Source organism: Ruditapes philippinarum, unplaced genomic scaffold, assembly GCF_026571515.1.
Source record: "Ruditapes philippinarum isolate M1 unplaced genomic scaffold, ASM2657151v2 ctg1817_1_1_1_1, whole genome shotgun sequence".
NCBI lineage: Eukaryota > Metazoa > Mollusca > Bivalvia > Venerida > Veneridae > Ruditapes > Ruditapes philippinarum.
The window spans coordinates 103,569-120,987 of NW_026859149.1; the positions used below are offsets into that span (position 1 = coordinate 103,569).

Genomic DNA, 17,419 nt, shown 5'->3' on the forward strand with positions numbered 1-17,419 from the left:
TGAAAAAGAACAAATCACAATTCCAAGATATCTGTTGGAAAGATATAAGTTATATTTTTGTAAGAGTGGATGGTGCATGCAGGAAATCATTGGCTACAACTTTACTTAGCAGCATATTTTTTTTATTTCCCGAGTATTTCATTATTTTTACTATATTAGTTAACAGAGAAAAGTAGGGGAATAGTAGGCGACATCCGTTTTTAGTTTGGACTACTCTATCATCTTGTGTCAGGTTTCAAATATTTAGATGCATGTATACATGTTACATACAGACCTTTTCGAAGTACTAGAAAATGTGTTTTCAATAGCATTTTTCTGTCAAAAAAAAACGGAAAAAAGGAATCTCTTAAGAACGCACAAAACCTGAACAGGCTTAACAAAACCGAGCATTTTGATTTTACTTTCTTTGATATTACACATATTATATAATTTCAATTATGTTTATGACTACACACCTGTCTTTTAGCAAGAGCGATTTTTTAAACATTAGATGACATAGTTATAAGTGTGAAATAAGTAAAAGAATAAGGAAAATATGTGGTCTGTCATTAGGTTTCCAGTGTTAACTACTTTCCTGGTCGGCCATATTGCGATAATAGCGTGCATTTTATGTGCTTTTTGATGTTTGGTGAACAGTTCTGCATGTATGTTTCGAAATATATTCATTTTCATACATCAGTTGTTCAAATTGCAGTAAAGGAAACCATCTGTACGAGAATTAGTATTATTTTTACCATGGGTTTACAAATTATATACAAATTAAAGGTTGAATGATAAAATAGTTTATTTTTGTCTGAATGAAATGGAAAAAAATATACACAGAATTTATTTGAGTTCGATTGAGTATTAAGCTATAAGTAGACACATTCTCTAATCCGTGTCAGGAACAAGCCCTGTACTGAGCAATAAGTGTAATGTTTTTTGCTAAAGGCAACAACTAACTGTTTTTTAACGGGGTCTGAACCCACGCGGCTAGCGTTCTTTTTTACAAGACCACAACTTAAAGTTGTCATTGTTACACCATCATGCTACCTTGATTTTTTATACAAATTATTGTAAATGATTATATAAACAAGGAAAATGCTGATGAAACCGTAGACATAAAAACGTAACAAATCGCTATAAACTCAAGCTCCCCAAATCCTCCAACGGATAAAAAATATCAATTAATCGTTTCAAAAAAATTAAAATCGGAAACGAAAATATGAACTTTAAAATGTAAAAAAAAAACAAGAATAAAGATTAACAAAGCAAAGGCAACGTTCACAGGACGCGGCCCCCGACACACTCAACTTTGGCATTGAAGCAGGACGTCTGCCATGTAATGGTATTTTGTAAGTAAGAATCATGCTGAAAATTTATCGAGCTATTCAACAGAAAGAAAGGACAAGCATACGTTTGCTGTATCAAACCTATTGTCTTTCACTTTGACCTTGACTGGTGCCTCTGACAAGTGAACTCAATAAGATTAACATTTGACTTTATCTTAACAAGGCAGTCTGAAGGACAGCTAAATACCCATCCGCCGTGAACACGAATGTGTTCTTTATTACCTTTTATCAATTATGACCTTGATGTTGTGTCATGCATATCATAAGCACATAATCTCTAGATGGTTGTTATTTGTGCCAAGTTATTTAAAATCTTTCATAAAGTCAGTGATGGAGAACATATAACCTTGACCTTGGGTGTAGCAACCTGGATGTTGAGCTCTGCAGATTTAGTCATGGTGGGATTCATTTGTGCCAAGTCATTTTAAAACCTTTGAATTGTTAATAAGTTATAGAGCGGGCATGAAAAATAGATGTTTTTACATTGGACCTTTGAGTGTGACCAAGACCTTTAGGGTTTTGACTTGATTATTGTGCTCTGTCAATGTTGTCATAGTGGTGATTATTCTGCCAAGATATTTTAAAAACATTGCAGCTGTTTATATGTTATGGACAGACACGAAATGTAGACTTTCTAACATTTGGCCTGTAGTGTGACCTTGACCTTGGGGGTAACAATTCAATTATTAAGCTCTGCACATCGTCTCACAATGGTGATCGCTTGTGCCAAGCTATTTAAAACAATTGCAGAGGTTTAAAAATTATGGAGGGGACATGTTAAGTAGACTTTTATACATTTGACCTTTAGGTGTGACCTTGGCCCTCGGGGTAGCAAACCAATTTTTGCACATGTTCTAATAATGGTGATAAATTATGCCAAGTTAACTTTTTAAAATTTCATCGGTTAGAAAGTTATGGAGCGGACAGGAAATGTAGACATTTTAACTTTTAACCTTTAAGTGTGACCTTGACCTTGGGGGTAGCAACCCCATTATTGCATGTCGTCTCATAATGGTGATCGATTGTGCCCAGTTATTTTTAAAAAAAAATCAGCGGTTAATAAGTTATGGAGCGGACACGAAATGTAGACTTTTTATTATGAAATGAAGACTTTTTAACGTTTGACCTTTACGTGTGACCTTGACCTTGGGGGTAGCAACCAATTTTTGCGCTAAGCGTTTTAAAAGTTATGAAGCAGACACGAAAAATGTTACGGACGTTATGAAATGAAGACTTTTTAACATTTGACCTTAAAGTGTGACATTGACCTTGTGGGTAGCAACCCCATTATAACACTCTGCACATCGTCTCATTATGGTGATCACTTGTGCCAAGTAATTTTAAAAACTTTTCACTTGTTTAAAAGTTATGGATAGGATACGAAATGTAGACTTTTTGTAATAAAATGAAGACTTTTTAACGTTTGATATTTAAGTGTGACCTTGACCTTGGGGTAGCAACCTAATTTTAGCGCTCTGTATGTACATCGTCTCATTATGGTGAACACTTGTTATTTCAAAAATATTTCAGTGGTTTAAAAGTTATGGAGCGGGCACGAAAGTGTTACGGAAGGACGGACAGACGGACTGGACTGACAGACGGAGGCCATACCTATAATCCCCTTTTCCGCTACGCGGAAGGGGATTAAAAATCTATTACGCGATTAAACAGCTTTATAAAAATGCCTTTTTTCTATATTCATCTTCCGTCCTTTACCAAACTCTTGCAGTTTGGCGCCTGAAATACCGATACTTGACATCGTTTCGATGAGATAATCATTTCAGTAAAGTAATACGAAAGTCCTACGATAAGTTCAAAAGATATGTTCGAAAACCCATAAATGTTTCCAATGAGACTAAATTAATTAAGAAACGACACTAAAATATAGTATGTTTTATTAACCAATCCGTATATAAATGAAAATACATGTACTATAAGGCACGTTACGCTTCAGAAACGAATATGTTTTTACTTCTTTAGAAAGGTCAATGTGAATTTTGTAACATTTATTTAATGATTTTCGATCGAGCATGTTAAATGCTTAATACACGCAGAAAGTAGCGCTAAATGTTTAATTATTGTCATAAAAGTAGCAAAATTTGGCTAAAGCAACATTTAGACTTCCATAAAGATTTCTTTATCACAGTAAATACATTAATTGCCAAAAAGGAACAGACAAAAAGACGGTCCAGGTAATTGGCACAAGTTATTTTTGGAAACTATAATAATACACATGATACATGAAAAGCTTCTGAGAAGTAAAATTTAAAAACAATTTCTGGTGCATAATATGCCAATAAGCAATATCAAAGTAAGGCAATGAAATGCATATTTAAAGAACAAATGATAATGCTTTTTTCTTCTCTCTTACCATGATGTAGACATCTTTACTTGTGTATAAGAAAAAACGATGTCAAATAAGCTCTTCTAAACAAGTATAAAACAGAATAAGACTAAATGAAATAAAAATGTAGCTTTTTTAACAATCTTCCAGAGTGTAATAAACTTATCCTGTTAATGAAAAGAAGATAAATTATAATTAAAATTAATATTAAACGCACTTGTTAGAAAAAATGCGTAAGACGGATGAGGACTATTTTATTATATTTTTTTCCTTTATTCTTTTTTTCTATTTTTTATCTTTTTATAAAAAAAAAACGAAGTCTACATGTATATCTAATTCTTTTTTTAAATTATAAGCAGGCATATGGTTTTAGCATTATCTAAAGTTATGATCCAAAGCATGCATGTTTATAAATTACAAAAACGTACAGCAATTACAAAAATGTGCTTTTCATTGACAGTTTCGTTCTGCTTTACTGTTAAGTATAAAAAATATCTGACAATTTTCAACATCGGATGACGTTGATTTTTATGAGTAGGTTTCGGGAGGCAAAACAAAGACTATGCTATCATTCTTTCACTGAGGTCAATCTGACAATGATTAGCTGATTTATGAGACGATGAGATTTTTTTGACAATTTTTGTAATAACCACCACTATATTTGTATTGTTCCAAATGTTATAACATTTACGACAGTTTAAGACAAGTTAAAAAGCCAGAAACAAGTGGAATAGTGTCTTACATCTTATCACATATTCCGTTTCAACTGCTTACAACGTATTATAACGATTTTAGTCTAAATAATCCTGAGCATGCATCAGTTGATTTTGATCAACAATTCGCAAGCTGACTATTTGCATAAACAAACTCCTTATGTACCTTTTCAATATCAGGGACTTTGTGTTAAGGAAATGTATTGATATGGAATATTTAAATGTCCACATTAGAAGCTGACCAAGCCTGGTCAGAAAGTGTTAGGAATGAAACTGAAATCAAGCCCTCTCCAAACTTTGGTAAACGATGTCAGGATTGATACCATGCATATCCATCGCCTTTACAAGTGTTTCAAAGGTTGCATTGTCTTCAATTTCATCTCTCCATATAAAAAACATTCTCTCTATTCGTAGTAAAGTAGTTGGGCAGTCTAATGTCAAGTGATCCAACTGGACACGTGTTAGTCCCAACTCATAGGCGAGTACACGATACTCTTGTCCTATTTTCCCCGATAATCTTGCTATCTCTTTATCTGTTGGTTGTCGCAGAAGGACATCAAGCGGAAGGTTTGCTGGAGATTTAAAAAAAGAAAAAGTTGTAATATTAAAAATGTAATGGTTGAAATGTCATATTTGTTCATAGCATCATTCTCAGCTACACTGTATATGGTATGCGCTAATTGCATTAAATTCATGTATGCATAAATGTGACTAATATTATGTTGCATGTATATTTACAAGTAAATAAGTACATTTGATATATTTCGCTTATAAAACATATATTACTTAAATACGTTTCGTTATACATATCACATTTGAATAACCGTAATCCCTTCAAGAAGATAACATGCAAAACCTTGTTGTTGTTGTTGTTGTTTTTTTGTGTTTTTTTTGTTTTTTTTTCTTTGTTGTTTTTTTTTAAATGAAAACGTAAACACATATTTGTAAATATGATGCGGTTTGAACTGCAGTATATTGAATCAAAAACAATGAATTAAAGAAATTTATTCTATTGAAAGGCAACATACTTGTATTTATTCTTTTGCTGAGTGAACATAAAAATGAAATCAGATAAAACACTGTTGAAAATTTATTCCTCGGAAGTTGTCGTAAGAAAATTAACTGAATAATAGAATTATCTTACCAGGCCAAATCTCGTCAAGAAGTTCCTCGTCACTAAATCGAGAATATTTTCTTCTTTTTGTCAACAGTATTCCATTTCCATTGTAAAAATGAGCCCCATCATTTCCAATCAGATATACAGTAATGCAACTGATCTTCAATCTATTATGATATGAGTCTAAGAATCTGATCAAACATATCTGATACTTAACATGTACAAAGGAAATATAATGTTTATTTAGTTTTTGTTTTTTCAAACATTTATCATTGATTCATATAACAGATAAATTAAGCTTTACAAATGATATTATGAAATGAAGATGTATGCAATGTGATCCCCGTTATTGTAATTTATAAATGCACCCATCGCCCACAATGAAATCTATTTTAATGTCTCAGGTGAGATTAACAAAAAAAAAAAAAAAAAAAAAATATATATATATATATATATATATATATATATATATATATATATATATATATACATAACATAAAATTACAAGTAAGTAAATAAAAATAAACTCAAATAAGAACATAAATTATAAAACACTTTAAGATTTACGAGATACTTAAAAAGAAAAAGATTCTCGAACTAATTTTCTTATCACATTTCCTTCATGTTTCTTCATAATTAATATTGCTAAAAAAAACAAGATAGATAATACCGATGTCTAGTTTGATAGTCGTATAAAACGAAACGATGGTAACGGAAGTGTACATATCGGAAAGTTTTTAGGAATAATGTTGACAAACAATATCCACGTTGTATTCTTTTCGTAATTTGGTAAAACAAAATAAAAAAGAAACAAGCTTGATATTCATTAATGTGAAATTTGGTAAATTATTTGCAATTTATCGAGATTTATAAAAGATGATGATAAAGCTTTCTTTTTAATTCTTTGTAAAACAATACAAACTGTACAAAGCATAAAAACATGGTAAAATATATATGTACATGTATGTAACGTTTTACCTGTCTGGTGTTGCAAGGAATTTGCACTTGTCATTGTTGCCGAGCAAGATAGCTAACAATAACATATATATCAATCTGTGTCTGAAAAATATCCCTGTAATAAAAGATTGGATTGATTAAACTGCTGCAATTGACAAATTGAGCGAAATATGATAACACATGGATCATTGCCTCTAATGAATCGTGTCAGTGTAACGTTACAATTTAATATATAGAACTATATAGAACTATTAAGAACAAATGGCGTGCAATTGTAACCAGCAAATGCTTGAATTGTTATTTCCCGCCGTAAGATACATGTCACTTGACTGCAGCCTCTTAGTAATCTGAGGTTCATAATAGGAGTGAAACGAAGAACATTAAAATAAAATTTTAAAATGGTGTAATGTCAGATGGTCATTTCTTTAAAGTGTGTAGTTAAGAAATACAATTGTAAGATTCAAGTGCGACAATGCATGCACATTTATCTTAGAATTCTATTGAATCAAATTCCACCAAGCATGAACATAATTGAGAAGATAGAAATGTTTTCACGTGTGCCAACAAAGGTTGGATGCTTTAAAGATAGGCAACTTTGTTGTGTTCTTTAGGACTGGCTCTGACTTACAAACTATGTTTCTTTTAGATTAGTATGCCATTTAATATTCACTATATCAGTTTTAAAAGACCCTCATCAATGTACTTTCATGGCTTTCTTGATTACATACTAACAAAGCGGTTCAATATCCTTTTCTGGATACATATTTTTCTGTTGAGTTCAACATGCTCATCGTGAGCCATTGTGACCAGGCAGTGCCCATCGTCCGTCATGCAATTGTCGTTAACTTTTGTTTCAAACAACATCTCCTGATAAACTATTGGGCAAATTTTGTTAAAACTTAGAAGGATTTTTCCTTGCATAAAGCTTCTTCAAAATTATACAAAGAACTCCATCCCATGCCACACTGTAGGAGCCATGTTAACCGATAGAACAAATCTTTAAAAAAAAAATTCTTCTAAACTGGAAGGGACAGGACTTAGATATTTGACATGTAAAATTGTCTGTGGGTCTCTACCATGTTTATTCAAATTAAAACTCTAGGGTAAAATTTCTCTGAAACCACTTAGGCCGGAGCTTAGATATTTGGCATGAAACATTTTAATAACCCAGTGGTAATAGGTTTTACTTATATGTAAGTAGTAAAATCTTTAAAAATGTTCTCCTCCAAAACCGCCACGCGAGAACGTTGAACGTATTCAAAATTACATTTTGGGTCTCTATAAAGTTGATTTAAGTTGAAGCCCTAGGGTAAAATTGGCCTAACCTCGGTGTTATGGGTTTCTCTTGTATGTATATAGTTAGACTTAAACATTTATTAAGATCATAGTCTTGTAACGACATGCTCGATCTTAAATTTGCTGTTTCCTTTGCAACAAAAGGACATCTCAAAATTGCTAAAAATCACAATTTTGCGTTGATTTTTTTCTATAGAAACTGATTTCAAAGTGCAACTTCTCAATGGATTAAGATAGAGTCAAAGGTTTTTCAGCGTTGGTTACACGTTACTTTAATATCGACCTGAGGCCAATTTAAATCTCTTACAAGTTAAGAAATTTTTTGGGGGCGATAAGGGGAAGTATTGCCGCTCCCATCCAACCTTCTTAGCAGAAGGGGACATATTCTCTCTCTGGCACCCACTGATGTATTTATTTGATAGGGGACAAGTGACAAGATTTCTGAAACAAAAACAAGTGTTTTAGGGTCTAAAACTGGCATTCTTTTACTATATGAGGCGGTAAAAAGGCCTTAAAAGACATCTATATGAAGTAATAGGATAAAGATACAGGTATGAAATTTACACCTAAGTTTATTTTTGAGCTACAGCTATAAAATTTGGTCGATATTGTAAAATAAAACTTTGAGCTATATTTGACCACTTGATCTACCTTTTGGTATTGAGAGCTACAGCATTGAAATCAGTTTCAGATATGAACTTTGATATCAGTTTACTTGGATTTTTACCCTATTGTCTTCTTATTTGTACGTAGGCTATGAAATTTGGTCTATTCCAACAGTTTCAAATGCGTTTTATGTATTTAATAGACTTGAACCTTTGGGAAAACTTTAATGAGACCACCCAAGAATCATTCCTCTATAGCTTCATCACTTTTGGTCAAAGGATCTTAGAGGAAGCTTTTTTTACGACGGATTCCGAACACAGGATGATCAAAATCAAAATTTAAAAAATGTAACTAATGAGTTACGTCTTTTAAGAGAGTATTATGTACTGCTATTCACTGGGAAGGCCGCGAGTTCTTATTTAAAGTTTTTTGAAAAAACGAATCAAATGATAGCCGATAAAACTGTGACGAAATTATGATAGAAAAACAAAGAAATCTTAATTCTTAAAAGGGTGTTATTTGTATTTTATATATTTAAATTTCAATGATAACTGTTGTAACTATAAAACATTGAAAAACGTAGATATATTATAGTGTACATATCATGCCATAACTTCTCTGCGTGTACTGCGTGTAATAAATAATCTTGTTAAACGTCAACTTGACAATGTTTTTATGCAAAATATCTAAGCTCTTGCGCTAAGCATTTTGACCAATTTCTGTACTGTAACACTGTACACTTATCTATATTCTATAAAAATAAATATTCATCGTATCTGTTAAACTATTCCTTGCTGTGTTTTAAACATGATTGCAAAGCAAGTCATTTAAATTTCTTGTTGCTTTTTGTTGTAATTGATGTTGTCGTCATAGAAGCGTTTTTTTCTCTTTTTGCTGGTGGTTAGAATCGATAATTACAATTTTGCAAACGTTTTCTCTTGAAATGTCACTTTTATCATGCACGACTTAAACTGCTGGAGAAAACATTAAAACAGATGAAATAAACTTACGAACAGATAGCAGTTCCTGTGAAATAGAAAAAAATCATTGTATATGACTTTTTTAATATGACAATATAAAAAGCTTCCGATGTTGGTATTTGTGACGATGTATTATAGGTCTGACAATGTTAAAATATAACTTCAAATGCATGTTATCTGTATAATGAGTATATATCCCGTGCAGCACTAATTTACAACTTTGTAGTATAAGCATCCTCTCATTTTACGGCAACAACAAGTTAATTGATTTCAAGTCATTCTATATGTAAGAATCATCGCTTGTTTGTCTATTGTTGTTGTTTATTTTCTTTAGCATTTTCGATCTATTTAGTATGAAGTGTGAAAGTTCCATAAGACGAGGAGGGTCCAGAATCGCGGAGACGCGGTGTAGAAACGTGGCGATACGGTGTGTCAAGTTTGTATACGAGGGTGGCTTAATATGTATTGCATTTTTTATGATCAATAAATTTAAGAAAAGAGCAAATATTTTATAATTTTCTATTCAAATGGCCAACTTAAGTTTATTCTACTGTTGCAGCGATGACCTTCAAGATTTTTTTAGACTAGAAAAGAGGTCAAGAGGGCCATGGTGGCCCATATATCGCTCACCTGAGTATAAATACTCTTAACGACAAGGTACAAAACTGTAAACGAAAACAGATGTATAAATGTCAATATTTGATATAGCATGTCACTGGATCCTACAAACAGTAATTAAGTGCTAAAGTAATTCATGGTTGATATGGAAAGACAATGGTTGCTATGTGAGTCACTGGTTGCTGTGGAAAGTCATTGGTTGCTATGGCTAATTAAGGCCGCTTAATATTTATATAAGTACTTTGGTTAATATAAAAATCATAGCATTATGACATTTGGATACAATTGGAATTGCTATTCCGACAAATATGTGCAGAATTAGAAAATAATATCAATAAAACTGTGCCAGGTTTCAGTACAGTTAATCAGTACAGCTGAGCTTTGAATAACATATTTTGGATTTGTATAGATCAACAACAGCACCGCTAAGGCGGGGGGTTATACGCCAAATTCTAACACGACCGGCATTTTCCCCCATTGAACATAGAAGAAGCGAAAGTGTGTATTATTATGCTATAAAATCACAGTTTGACGTTCTATTTTTTGACATGTGACGTAATCATTATACACGTGACGTAACCACTAAAAATGCGACGCGCAGAAAATAAGTACGGAAACAATTCAGGCTCAATTTAGCTGTGTATCAGATACGGTAGCATTTATTTGTTGATATCGTGTTAGAATCGAAATAATATATCCAAATCGGTGATTTTATTGCTTGATAACATCACTGTTTGTCGTTCGAATGCGCATCATTATATCACTCGGACTACGACTTCTGAGATAATTCCTCGCATCCGAACGCCAAACAGTGATGTTATTGAAGGGTTTAAATCACTGTTTGGGATATATTATTTCTTACATAAAAACTTGTTGAAGTTATCAAAATTAATCGTTCAATCAGGAAAGATACCCGTGCACGAAATCTGACATATTTTTTTTTTGTAGTTGTTGTTTTTTGTTTGTCTGTTCGTTTGTTTATTTGTTTTGAGTTTTGTGTGTATGATTGTTTTTTTTTTAATTAATACATAAAATTTGAATTAAATATCTATAAGCAAATACAAAATGTATATATATTAGACAAATAAATTAATCTCTTTTCCATATTATTTATTTAATAAAAATAAATAGAAACTAGAAGGGTTTTTGTCACAAAAACATATGTCTCCCAAAACTATGGATGGTCACTCATGTGAAGTTTCATTGAAATCCCACCACTAGCTTGACCTGTGAATACCAGAAAAGATTGTTCTATTTATAGCTCTGACGGCCATTTTGTGCAGCAAAGCAGAACATTCAGGTGACATGCACAACTACGGATTGTACTGATCACTCCTGTAAAGTTTGGTTGAAATCCCACCAGTAGTTCGACCTGTGAAAGCCAGACAAGATTGTTCTATTTATAGCTATGATGGCCATTTTGTGCAGCAAAGCAGGAGACATGCACAACTAGGAATGGTACTGATCACTCCTGTAAAGTTTGGGTGAAATCCTACCAGTACTTTGACCTGTGAAGGGCAGACAAGATTTTTCTATTTTTAGCTATGGCGGCCATTTTGTGCAGCGAAGCGGAACGTGCTAGTAAAGTGCACACCTAGGGATGGTACTGATCATTCCTGTAAAGTTTGATTGAAATTTTACCAGTAGTTTAACCTGTGAAGGGCGGATAAGATTTTTCTAGTTTACGTTCTTGTGGCCATTTAGTGCAGCAAAGCGGAACGTGCCGATAATGTGCACAACCAGGGATGGTACTGATCACTTCTGTAAAGTTTCTCTAAAATCCCAGTAGTAGTTTGACCCGTGAAGGCTGGATAAGTTTTTTCTATTTTTAGCTCAGGTGACCATTTTTTGCAGGAAAGCGGAACGTGCCAGTGATGTGCACAACTAGGGATTATACTGATCACTCCTGTAAAATTTGGTTGAAATCCCACCAGAGGTTTGACCTGTGAAGAGCGAAAAAGATTTTTCTATTTTTAGCTCTGGTGGCATTTTTGTGCAGCGAAGCGGAACGTGCCGGTGATGTGCTCAACTAGGGATGGTACTGATCACTCCAGTAAAGTTTGGTTGATATACGGCCAGTAGTTTGACCTGTAAAGGGCGGATAAGATTTTTCTATTTTAAGGTCATGCGGCCATTTTGTGCAATGAAGCCGAACGTGTCGGTGATGTGCACAACTAGGGATGGTACTGAATACTCCTGTAAAGTTTGGTTGAATCACACCAGAAATTTAAGCTGTGAAGGGCGGACAAGATTTTTATTTTTTCAGCTCTGGCGGCCATTTTGTGCAGCGAAGCGGAACGTGCCGGTATTGTGCACAACTAGGGATGGTACTGATCACTCCTGTAAAGTTTGGTTGAAATCCCACCAGTAGTTTGACCTGTCAAGGGTGGACAAGCTCAATGCGGACGGACGGACAACGGACGGACAAGCGGACGGACGGTCATGCCACTAAAATTGACTACAGGGCCATTTCTTTTGTTATTTTTTTTTTGTTTAATAGAGGACCATGGCCCCTTATTTTATTGTTACGGAATGAACTCTATAGTTCTCTTTTGTTCTGTTTACAGTTAGATGGCCCTTTAGTCCATTTTAGTGTCTCGGAAGGACAGACGGACGGACAGACGGCGAAGGCAAAAACAATATGTCTCCTAAAAATTTTGGGAGACATAATAAATAAACCTTAAGCTCTTTGTATAACTGCAGAATAAAGAGTTATTTTATTATATTTATAGCGCATCAATTAAACTTCTAAAATGATTTAAAAAAATGGATATACTTTTATAATAATGCCATATGGCAAATGTTTTAAAACTCAAAATGTTCAAACTGCCTAATTTGCTTTGCATAACCTGCATAAAAGATATTTAAACTACCAAGTTGAACGTATATTTTATGAAAAGTAAATCATTTGATTCTCTAAAAGGGTCCATTGTAGTTTTAATTCAGACATTTTGGTAATGCAAGACACTAAGGATATTGAACTGGTATATACTACATGTCTGTGGAGAGTTTTATGGGTTAACAAATTTGCAAACTTGTCACCGCTTTATAGCCAGCTGGTACTTTTGAGTATGTCTATTTGACTTCCCAACTTTTGTTTATAGAATTCCTAGATGTAGACTACGTTCCTCTTAATACGCCAACTGGATTTCGCTTTGCGCTCTACATCGAGTGTTTCGCTCCGCCGTCCGCCGTTTGCTCTTTGTGGATTTTTTTTTTCGAAAAAGCGATACGCATGTTTAAGGAATTCACCAGAAATAGTTTATTTTGCACGAATGACAAGTTCTTGTCACGGGTAGATATAAATACTCTATGTCAAGATTTCCGAAGTAAAGGGCATTTTCATGGTTTTAAAACTCAATATACAACTTGTCCAATAAGTCAGGGGAAAGTGTTCTACAGGGTATAGTTTACGCAATTGCTTAATTCATTTGCAGACTTCAACAATCCTGCACAGAACTACATTTGTCGATTTTTGGAAAAAAACTAAAACTTAAATGAATTTAAAGGCAAAAACATAAGCAATACTTATGATTAACCATTTAAATTGGCCTTACGCTCCATCTCGGAAATGTCGCTCGCTCGTTTTAATAATATTACAATGTTGAAGTGGAGCTTAAGTTTGCCGGACGTGGATAGGTACCACTTATTTGTTGCTATCTTTCAGAAAACTATGTATTTATAACTGTTCTTTTATTTTCTCACTTTACTTGTGTACCATTAGTATTTGTATATAAGCAAGGTATTTTGTTAAATGATTACTGAAGGTATTCGTAAACTTATTTTGTATTTTCAGAAGATAAGTATGTTTACCAAATTGTTAAACTTTCACCTACCTTTTCGAGATAAATCATCCTTTTTCTCCATTCCTAAAAAAGAAAACGCACATTTTGATTTGAGCTAATTTATGATTTATGTCAAAGTTTCCGACTGCTTTGCTTCACACAGCGAAACCAGCTCTTATTTAATATTTTACCTATAGAGCTATCCATTTATCCCTTAATACCTTGATCAATCTAAACATTCTTAAGGCATTTTGATTCAACGGAAATTAAACATTCTTACCAACGTGTGCAAACCGAGAAAAAAAACTTGTTAGTACAATTTGTCAGTACAATTGTCAATAAAATATGTTAGATTTATATAGATATAGGTAAACATGAGCAACGCTGAGGCTGGATATATTTTCTTATACATAGATTACATGACGCATATGTTCCAAAGGGCAAGGCGAATTTTTACCTCAGGGGTTTGGTTTATACAATTTCCGAAGTGGCTCGTCTAAAACATGTGGTATATGCGAAAAATCAATGGAATCGGTTAGTTTGTCTTTGACAAGATATATTTATGTTGGAATAACATCGTATTGCTGTTTGAAATAAAACTGTCATCAGTGTTTACTTATTATGATTAATAAATTAATTTATTTACTTTAGTGGCTGAAAACATATATTGCACACGGGCTGAGGTCGTCAAGATCATCATCGTTTTCAGAGCTTAAAATGAGTTTGTTTGTGGCTGTGGTTAAAAATATAACGTTGAACTACATATAGATGATGATCATCAACAAATCATCATCCACGAGGTTGTTTACAGAATACGAGAAACGCAGTGCAAAATATCGTTAGCATGAAATATCAATATTTTTACATACGGATATATGAACTTAACTCCCTGTTTGAGGTCGCACCTCAATAACAAGTAGCACCTTTTATATCCGGGTGATTCCGGACATGGTAAGGGTAATACTTAGGTAATTACCGATAATTTGAAAACGTAAATTATAAAAATAGAGTTTGCTCTACATGATCAAATAATAAAAATGGCACGTGAATATGATTGTCACTGACTTTTAATTGTATTGGATAAGAAAACATTAATTTATATTTTATACAAAGATTTTGACAAAATTAAATGAAAAGTTAAACTGAGTTGTTTTGTTTCAGCATGATGCTTGAGTTCTAAAATATAATAAAATGATATTTTAATTCTCACAAAACAATGAACTGTAACATGTACAGAAAAAATATCCAATTGCTTTGCGGAGAAAACGAAACAAAACTAAGGTCGAACTTTATCATGGCAATTAAAAACTAGGTAATTGCTCGGATGAGTTCAAACATGGGTCATCTTGGATGAAAAGCTAGGTTACAGGTAAGTTACTAGACATTACTATGTCTAGGTAATTGCTCGGATGAGTTCGAACATGGGTCATCTCGGATCAAACACTAGGTCATAGGAGCTAAAAGTAGAAAAACATTGTTAACACTCTAGTGGTCACATTTTTGACTCAATTACCATCAAACTTGGTCAGGATGCTTGTACCTTTCTGTGATACAAAATGGATGCCAAGCCTGCATTCGACAAGAAAATAGATGATAATATGCCCAAAACAAGGTAAAATAACCGAGTTCTTCATTTCATTGAATGTGTCATATAATTTGAAGCTTCTAATACTGTGAAAGTAATATTGCTTTGATTGCGAAATATAACTTTTTTCTAGTCCGTTTAGTTTATATGACTGATCGAAATGGATTACAAATATGTACATTTGTCGTTTGAACAAGTTACATCACTTTAGTTAGTTGATTTTTGTATATTTGATATGATTTTTATGTTTCCACTTGTGTAATCTAGGCACCGCATAACTTAATAACGTCAATAATAAGATTTCTGTTTGTTTTTACTTCAGTCGGTCGAAGAAAGATCTTTCCATGTGAAGTTAATACATTTGAATGAATTCGAAACAAAGGATAAAAAATCGACTTACTTATCTATTGAGACCATTGCCCAGAAAGATCTCGGTTAGCGGTATGATTTTTGGTTGTGGCGCGGAAAAGTTGTGGTGAACGCCCCATCACCGTGAAAACGTAGCAGTTACAATGCCAAAACTGGGATGGAAATAGGGGACTAGAGATGTTTTGTTGTTTGTTTTTTATTTTTTTTTTTTTGTTACTTATTTTTCTTGTAGTTGTTGTTGTCTTCTTTTTAGATTTTATTGTGTGTGTTTGTTTGTTTTGTTTATTAATACATAACATTTAAATTAAATATCTATAAGCAAATATAAAATATAAAACAAATAAATCAATCTTTCTTTCCATATTATTTATTTTATAAAAATAACTAGAAATAAATAAATCTTATGCTCTTTGTATAACTGCAGAATACAGAGTTAACTTTTGTGTCAATAATGAAGCACATACACATTTAGATTAATATCTGAAGGATTTGATTTTTGAAAAGAAAAGGTACATACTCAACAAACTCAAGATATTTTATTATATTTATAGCGCATAAATAAAACTTCTAAAATGATTCAAAAACATTGGAATTACTCTCATAATGCCATGTGGCAAATGTTTTAAAACCCAAAATGTTGAACATGCCTAATTTGCTTTGCATAACCTGAATAAAGTTTAAAAGATATATTTAAACTACCAAGTTTAACGTATATTTTATAAACAACATCGGCGTATTCTACAATTGGCCTGATATAGGATAGGTAGATTATTTCTAAAGATTTACGATCAAGTTGAAATTTAAATTCGCGCATGATGTGAATACGTTTCCAAGCCCTCTCTTTTACATGATTAATATGAATATGCCATGAGCCATCGTCTGAAAAGTGTAAGCCTAGGTGTTTGTGAGATGACACTGAAGATATTGTCTGGTTTTGCATTTGACAAGCGGTGGGTGGGGAGAAGTTTAGATGTTTTTACGAGTGTGATAAGCATGGTTTCAGATTTGGAAGGATTAAACTTGACTAGCCATTTTATCAGCCCACGAGGAAATCTTGTTTAATGTCGAAAAGGCTTTTGCTGATGTCGAAAAAGACAATCCGTATCTCAAGACCTTAATCAAAGGGCTTTTACAGAAGGAATAAAATACTATAGACGATAGTTATTTTGGCAAACGATGGATCGCCTGTCTTTAAAAATTGGGCAAATATTTGGCATCTTTCCAAATTTGAGGAATCTTAACAAGAGCGGAGCGAATGATTTAAAAAGTGAACAGTGGGTGATTTGATTTACGGACGACATTTTTCATTATAAGATCCTATTGCTTATTTCATCAGGCCCAGAAGCTTTATGGTATTAAGAGTTTTGATGGCATCTTCAACATCTTGAGTTGTAATATACTGTATGTGTATTTAAATTCGCGGAAGCAAATTTTCGCGGAAAGGTCCACTTAGGGGGTCTATACAAATATTCGCGCTATTTTGAATTCGCGGAGGTGACTGCCGAAAATCATAAATTCGCGTAGACCACTCAGGTTAAAAAAAGGAAAATTACTGTAATCATCGTGGGAGTTTCACAGTTATTTTCAATACCAAGTGTCAAACAATACTCTATTGTACAGAAGAAAGACATTGTCTAGCGGACAAATTATAGCAAAAAAATGAATGCCCGTTAACGTGAATAATTTTTCACAGTTTGCGTCATAAACGTTCTTGACAT

At 33.1% G+C, this 17,419-nt stretch overlaps 1 protein-coding gene across 1 annotated transcript; it reads right to left on the reverse strand.

The window, feature by feature from the left end:
* Positions 1–4,627: 4,627 nt before the first annotated feature.
* LOC132755424 (death domain-containing protein CRADD-like) lies at positions 4,628–6,550 on the reverse strand. The gene is made up of 3 exons (XM_060746290.1): positions 6,484–6,550; positions 5,533–5,672; positions 4,628–4,960 (listed from the first exon to the last, which is right to left on the reverse strand). The coding sequence occupies exons 1-3, from the start codon at positions 6,546–6,548 to the stop codon at positions 4,668–4,670; spliced, it is 498 nt and encodes a 165-aa protein (XP_060602273.1). The 5' UTR covers positions 6,549–6,550; the 3' UTR covers positions 4,628–4,667.
* Positions 6,551–17,419: the final 10,869 nt, after the last annotated feature.